The sequence below is a fragment of the Nansenia antarctica genome (assembly GCF_963989245.1).
Source record: "Nansenia antarctica genome assembly, chromosome: 2".
NCBI classification, from domain to species: domain Eukaryota; kingdom Metazoa; phylum Chordata; class Actinopteri; order Argentiniformes; family Microstomatidae; genus Nansenia; species Nansenia antarctica.
The window spans coordinates 64,109,721-64,118,062 of record NC_137675.1 but is presented as its reverse complement, the minus strand read 5'-3'; the positions used below and the strand labels follow the sequence as shown (position 1 = coordinate 64,118,062).

The 8,342-nt window shown below is 43.9% G+C and overlaps 1 protein-coding gene across 1 annotated transcript; it reads right to left on the bottom strand.

Moving 5' to 3' along the window:
- Positions 1–1,391: 1,391 nt before the first annotated feature.
- On the bottom strand, positions 1,392–6,880 carry LOC308150436 (serine/threonine-protein kinase pim-3-like; the record flags this gene model as incomplete). Its single annotated transcript, XM_080523268.1, has 7 exons — positions 1,392–1,483; positions 1,952–2,128; positions 2,381–2,759; positions 2,980–3,030; positions 5,739–5,807; positions 6,176–6,591; positions 6,871–6,880. The coding sequence occupies 7 exons, from the start codon at positions 6,878–6,880 to the stop codon at positions 1,392–1,394; spliced, it is 1,194 nt and encodes a 397-aa protein (XP_080379394.1).
- Positions 6,881–8,342: the final 1,462 nt, after the last annotated feature.

Below are 8,342 nucleotides of genomic sequence, written 5' to 3'. Positions count from 1 at the left end.
AAACTGGCACTCTCGAACACTGCCAGAGTTTGAGGGCCTCCTCTTATGATACAAAAGGTGCTAGCATCTTCTTGGTGACAATTCCCCATGTTGGTGGCCTTCACACCAACCTTCACACCAACCGGCCTTCACACCAACCTTCACACCAACCGGCCTTCACACCAACCTTCAGTGGCGGCCTTCACACCAACCCCCACACTCACATAACATTTCGTCATCGCCACTTCCGCCCTGGGTCCTAGTCATAACTGCCCACTAACACAGGTGCGGATTGTGAAATGTGATAATGTACTGTTTGAACTGCGCTCTATACTGAACCTGTCTAGTCTAGCTATTCCTAACAGTATGTTTGCTTAGGGACTTTTCATTTAATTCCTATAAGGAAACCAATCAACAATGTGTTTAATGTCTGACCTTCCCACTTTCCATAGTTTCTGGGAAATGTATGCTTGACAAAATGCCAGTAACCCAACGGAAATGAACCCATCTGACAACAGTGGCAGAGTCAAATGAATATAAAATTGGGCAAACAGGGATGCACACTGAGAACCAAACCTGGAGCGTCAGTGATGCAGCTAATAGGTTGATAAAGTTGCATACAAAGGAATGTGAGCAGGTTTATCACTGAGATATGGTGACATTCAGAAAAAAAATTATTCTGCATAGGATGGAGAAGAAAGAGATATAATAACAATCACTAAGAACTGCAGTGAAGGGATGCTCAGGGAGGAATTTTCTTTCAAAGGAAATTTAAGTGAAACCCTTTCTGTTTTGCATACCTGTAGGGTTTCATATGTTTTGAAAGAGCTGCCAATCTTTTCATTGCAGTTTCAGGAGACGCAGTAATGTGGTGTGATTTTGATAATGTCTTTCTTGAGCAAAGCTTTCATTTGACTTTGTTCAGACATAAAACACCCGTCTTTCTCAACTCAAGTGTCTATTCACTCGGCAACACTTCTAGTACACATATCAAGTGAGTTTCAAGGCACTTGTTGGGCCACAGTAAAGGGCCAAGATTACTCTGTATGACACCCCTCATGGTTGAAACTCATTTGATTCAAATTCTAGGAATATGCCGGTTATTGTTGTTCAGCTCTCACATTCTCTCACATCCAGTCTAGACACAATCTGGCCACAAAAAGTGCATAGAGCCTATTAAATACAGCAAAGAGAGATAGAAATGTGGTCACTGTGGGCACAGTATACTGTGATGGGATTGTGATCTGATCATCGTATTTGGATACAAGTAAAAAAATAGTACTAAAACAGTTTTGTTATCTGAGGTTTATCTTGTTCCTGACAAAGCAGATTGCAAATGTTTTAACCAATCTTTCCCAGAGTGGGTTTGGCTGTCTGGGCAGACCCAGGCAGACCTGGGTGTGGTCGGGCTCTCAAAGGAGCCAGGGGTGGAGCTGGATCTGCTCCAGGGTTGGCCGGTCCACTGCCTTAGTGCTCAGGCACCAGCGAATCAGCTGACGGCACTCTGTCAATGAGGAAATCAGAGCATGATTGGACAGGGACTTCTTTCATTATAAGAAGTGGTCATTGTTATCTTGTCCTCTTGTGGGTTTTGATGACTCAATATATCCTTAACCCTAACCTCATGTAATCTCTCCCACCCACATTTCCTCCCTCTCAGGTTGCGTTCCAATTGTCTTTTCTCTATTACTAAAAAAAAAAAAAAAGCATTGGAAGAGAATATCTAAAGGGCGGAACCTTAGACGAAGGAGGATATGAGGAATAGAGCACACACTATTGGGACACACAGACCACCATCTCTATCACTCCATCCCTACCTGTCCGTCTCATAACCCCCTTTTCTTAACTCTTTCATCCCCCTTCCATCCTAAGTCGAGACACTACTGATTGGTGCCTCTGGTTTTGAGGGCGGAATAGCCCTTTTCTCAGCTATGTGGAACAGACACAGTAGTTGTGGAAAGAGACTGCTCACCCGGGGAGACTCTCTTGGTGAAGCGCACACGACCCTGGACGGTCTCTCGGATGGTGCTGAAGGGCAGGAAGCCACACACCATTTTGTAGAGGGTGACACCCACCGACCAGACTGTGGCCGGGCCGGCCAGATACCGCCTCTGGAGGAACCACTCTGGAGGGGTGTACGCCAAGGTGCCTGGGAGAGGGGCGGACATGGGGGAAGATTTAAGAGGGAAGTAATTGTGTAAAAATGAAGCAAGATTAGGTAGGGTATGATTTTGCCTAATTGCTTAGACCTATCCAGTCCTTTTTGTTAAGAAGCTCTAAATATTGTATATGTCTAACCCTCAAGATCCCATCGTGAGTACATATCAACAGTTCAGTTTGTAAAACCAAACAAGGGCAATACTAAAAACCTTATCAACATGCATCCCCTGTTGTCTCTTACCTACAAAGTCCTTGTAGGGGGTATTTTTCAGCAGGTCCCCGCAGCCAAAGTCAAAGAGCTTGACCTGATATGAGTCCGTCTGGATGAGCAGGTTCTCAGGCTTGATGTCACGGTGCAGGACCCCTCGCTCCCGGCAGTGGCACAGCGCCCACAGCAGCTGCACCATCACCGGCTGCGCCATCCCCTCGCCCATGGTACCCCCCCGGTCATGGCAGAAGGCAAGGAGGTCCTGGCAGGGCTCGGGGCGTTCCAGGACCATGACGTAGCGCGTGGGCTGGTCGAACCACTCCAACATCTGCAGGACATAGGGGCTCGGTGGGGCCACGTTCACCTGCTTCATCAGCGCCACCTCCAGGGGCATGGGTCCCCCTTGCCCAGGCTGTGTGTGTGATGGACCCATGAGGGGGAAAAATGTTTGTGCCGTTAGGATTCCTATGAGTATTAGCAACTATTACATTAGCAATTAGCGTTGTGCTAATAAAGGCTGACACTAGGATTGTTATTAGCATTAACTAATAGAGTGCAATCTGAAAAGCTGGTGCTATCCTGATTAAAACCCTACGAGGAGCTCTTCGGACACAGGGCCCACAAACACTCACAATGTCCAGCTCCTCCTCAGCTATGGCCTTGGACACATACTTGATGGCCACCTGTGGAATAGGAAGATCAAGTTACGGTCCTTGCTTGATAACACAATGGCTAAGTCTGTATAGCCTTGATGCATTTACATCTGTCATTTTACAGATGCTCTTGTCCTAAAGATTGACAGTTGGTGCACCTAACAAGGACAAGACCGCATATAAGTGTAGGAATTAAAACCCTCGAAAAGGAAATTATTATAACATTATCGTTGCAAAATAGAGAACAGTACAAAAGTACAAAAATGGGGCTAAGAGTTATTCCGGGAAGAGTGAAGGACTTTTTTTCAGCAGAAGGAAATAACAAAGAAAAGACGTGACAGATTGAGCAGACAGACACCGGAGCACAGCAGTTACATTATCATAATAGGCCATTACCAATGAATGTTAGCACATCTGCCTTGCTGCACCATCTAAGATCTAATTCACCAATTAGAGTTTAAAACCATTGGGGTTGTGTCACATTTTCCATTTCGATAATAACAGGCTCACCTACTGTGACGAAGGAGAGACCGTGGCAGAGGAGGAAAAAGAGGGCAATTACATTGATTGACAGTCTGTTGGGGAAATTATAGTGGAGTGGTTAAACAGACATATTTGAGGGAATCATACAATTTTTGATACCCCTAGAAATGTGTGTTTGGTCGATTACTTCTCTGTTGTTACAATGCCAATTGGCATTATATAATGTCCAACTCGATGTCCAACGTGTTAGGATCATGCAGTTGTGGGATGAACAGCACAGCTAATTATGTGGGTAGCGCCCAAATAAAATGTGCTAAAATTCTCAATTGCCAATGCTAAACAGTGTATTCTCCTGTTGGTATTCACTCTTGTTTTGAGCTCCAGGTACTGCCAATCAGGTGCTTGATTGGCAGCACCAGTGTGCATGGGAACTGCTGGGTACTGCCGAGCTAATAAGGCTACCAGGAAGCCTGCAATGACTGCCCTTCACCGTCAGGCCCGTTTGCGCTGGTGTCGGCAACACCAACAATGGAACCTGAGCATGTGGGGGATTGTCATGTTCAGTGATGAGTCCAGATTCTGTCTGTGGAAGTTGGATGGCAGGGTCAAAGTATGGAGACGACGTGCTGAACGCTATGCTGATTGTTGCACCGATCGAGTAACAGCTTTTGGTGGGGGCAGTGTCATGGTGTGGGGCGGTATCTCCATCACTGGTAAAACATGGCCATCTCAATGCAGTGGGATATCGGGATGAGATTCTGCAGCCAGTGGCGATCCCATATCTCCACAATCTGGGACCTAACTCCTTCATCCAAGATGACAATGCTCGCCCCCACAGAGTCAGGGTTATCACAGACTACCTGTATTCAAAATGGCCCCAAAATACCCTGACAAGATGTACATACTGTATGGAGCCACTACAGATTCGGTATAATTAATGATTCTACTGAATGTCATACATCAGATCTTTAGGGCTTGACCGTGTGTGGGACAGCTGTTGATTCTCTGAAGGGAACAGCAAGAGCAAAACTTGGTCAAGGAGTTTGCAGACATGCCCTTCTGGGATATTGGCATTTGGCAGGACTTCCTACGTGTGGATCACAACAAGATAGAGTTGTTTACATTCCTATCAGATGCCCTCTTCAAGGCGTTCCACCAGCCCTAATCCTAGCTCCAACCCTAAAAAAAAAGTAGATCCAAACCTAGGCCTAGCTTCAACCCTAACCCTGCTGTTGTTATAATTGATTGTTGTCTGTAAAAAATAATAATGTGTGTCCTTTTAAAATCTTGATGTAAATTATAGTGATGTGTATATATGTTGTATGCAGGGCACCCTTGAAAAAGAGACTTTGATCTCAAAGGGAGTTAGTGGCAATTTAAGTCAAAGTATGTGTATTTTGGTCGGTAAATACTATTTTAGCTCCTCCTAGAGCAATTTTTCACATGCAGTGACATATTTTATTTCATAGCAGCTATGTGTGACATGGCTAACCTGTTTGAGTCAGATATAACACTCAAAACTCTAGAACTAACTTATTGAGAATTACCTTTTATTATGAATTGCTCCTAGCATACATACAGTATATCTGGCTTTACTTTCCCAACTAGCTCTGTATATGACAACATCAGTGGCCCCGAGGAGCCATATCTGAGGCATTCCGTATTTTTCTCAGGGTACATGAATCTTTCTTTGTGCCAAATTTGGTGCTTTATCAAGCGATTTATTGGCTTGATCGAAATGTGGCAGCAGGACACTGGGGGCAGTTTATGAATGGTCCAGGAGGTATTTCACATGTCTGCAGACATTCATTACCTCAGCGGGATTCATCATCTCAGCCCTCTCTCTCTCTTTTGTCTGATTATGAGGTCCTTTAAATGTGAGACAGTGAGACTGAGTATGTTGACAGTAATATGGCTGTTTCAGACTGTTTCAGACAGCCTGGGTACCAAACTAGTCCTATATTCAACACTACTCCATTGTTGACTTGCCAGATGGCAACAGGCTTCAGTAGACTACCACCCAGGCTAGCTTTTGATTGTTGATAACCATAAAACAAAATTAAGTGTCATTTGACCTGGGTCAAATACCTAAGCTGCCCGCCTTTATTGTGTTTGCCTGATACAATGGAAACAACTGGAAAGTGAAAACTCCAAGCTAAAGCAAGCACACACAGCTCAAATATTTTCAAGTTAATGACATTTGACCCATGAGGTTTGCTGTAAACACAGGAAGGAGGAAGGGGATGTTGTCTCACCGGCATGCCATCTGATTTGCGAGTCCCCGCATAGACTGAGCCGTAGCCCCCTTTCCCCAACAGCGGGCCCTTAGTAACAAATGGTCAGAGGTCATTAGTTCAAAGTCATGTGTCAGGCTTATTTGAACATCATTTTTACAGACTGATGTATAGCATACCTCTAGAAACAAACAAATGGCTTGGTATTTTAGGAGAGGTAGGCCTGAGGATTTTAATTGTATATCATGAATATTATTGTGAATCACACTCAATATGGAGAGACTTGGAATAGGTTGTAGGCTGTTTACAAACAAAACAAAAGCATTGCAAACTAACAAAGAAGCAGAAATGTAGAACAAATTGGCACAGACTTATAGAATTGGTTTGCAGGTGTTCCGTTTTTAGAGTTGTCTTGTCTACTAACTGTTCATAAGAGAGAGCCCACCAGAGAGAGCAACTTTACCTTTACTTTTACGGTGGCGTTTAGTGGCTTTGGGACGGAAGCTGGAGGGGGATCCATGGCCCTGGCTGGTCTCCTCTGGTCCCCCCTGGTGCAGTGGCCGAGGCCCAGCCCTCTGGCCCGGGTTGAGGGCTGGGCTGTGGACCATAGGCTCCAACTGTGCCCCTGTGCCTGGAGCACAGGCCTTGGAAGTCACAGCATAGCATCTCTGGCTAACGTTGACAGGGCGCCTACACAGGACCTTGGGAGCAGGGGGTGCCGGTGCAACAAAAGTCTCATGCAGAGTCAACTCCTCAGACCCGCTACATTCTTTGCCGGCAACAGAGGTTTTGGCGTTGTGGGATCCAGGCCTCTTCCTCTTTCGCCCTCCTCCTCCCCCATTCAGAGCCTGACTCTGGTCAGAGCTGTTGGGGGCTGTGGATAACATAGAGAGTCATAATGATTAAGCACAGTAATCAGTTGCCTTAATGATATCAATGTATGAAAACAAACTTGAGTAATTGCTAATAATAATAGTAATAATAATAATAATAGTAATACACAGAAGGTCAAACTATATATATATATATATATATATAATATATATAATACTGTATATATATGCAGTATATATAATCCGATTTAAAAAGTGTATTATACAAGCTACAATCTGAAAGAGTTTACCTGGAGAAACATTTGTGTAATCAACATTACGTGTAATCATGGTTGAATTCTATCCTTCAGCCACGGTGTTGCGCTGGCTGAAACGGATACTTCAAACCAGATATGCATCCCACTGCGTTTTGACATCATAAAAGTAAAGATTTGCTGTGACGTAATTTGTGACAAACCATTGTGACAAACCATTGTGACACGCGCAGTCATCCTATTTCTGTGCCATACTTTTATGAATACATTTTGTCGAAAGCCTATGCCAATATAATGACAGCATTTTCACTTTTGAACATTTGAACAGTGCCTTGAAATGAGGAATAGGCCTAGCTAAAATGGTGTTTTACTGAACATTTTGAAACTAAACTGATGCATCAACTTGTTGAGATGAATCAAGAATGTAGAATTCTTATCAAAAAAACAAAAACATGTTGTCAGAGCGATTGATAACAATTAATTGAAAAGCCATTTAAATGTGCCGATTTTGCAATTCAATCGCTCTTCTATATATCGCCAGGTAAACACACACCCGTTACATTAATCGTTATGTTACATGACTCCAGTCGAGAGCGCAAAGTTCTCACATGAGATCCTGAGATTAACCATTCCCCCAGTAGCGTTAAAAAAAAAACATCTACGGGACGGGAGGGGTATTAGAAGAAATTATTCGTTATAACCTACTCTGTGACGCCATGTGCCAACAAAGAGAGAGAGAGGGCCTGTGTATGTATGTAATGTGGCATTCAAGCTTTTCAAATGTTGTCTTCAAATGACACACACACACACACACACACACACACACACACACACACACACACACACACGCACACACGCACGCACACACGCACACACGCACGCACGCACACACACACACACACACACACACACACACACACACACACACACACACACACACACACACACACCATCAAACGAATAGACACTTCTAAGAACCAATTGAACACTGATGTGCTCAATGGAAAACACTATGATGAGCGAAAAATGATACTATGATAAGAATATTCAGATTCAGATTCAGATTCAATTTAATGTCATGGGGGCATGGGCATAGTACGTACAGTGACAACGAAATGCATTTGGCATCCAGCCATAGCATAGTGCAAGCCATAGGTGTGTACAGATATACAGACAGAGGCAAGGTATGTACAGACAGTAGGATGTGCAATAGTGCATAGTGCAAGCCATAGGTATAAATGAGGTATATTATATGTACAGCAACCCTGATGCTTCAGAAGCTATATCACCACATGCTTCCCCCATTGCTTGTAGGAGGGGTATGAACTCATGGGGTCTGAGTTCATACAGTCATGGACAAAAACATTAGCACCCCTGCTGCGGGCCTGCACTTCTGTCAGATAATGCACCACTTCTCACAGAAAAGTGTTGCAATTACATATGCTTTGGTATTCACATGTTTATTTCTTTTGTTTGCATTGGAACAACACAAAAAAGCAGATTGAGAAAAAAGGCCAAAGCTGATCAAATTATTAATA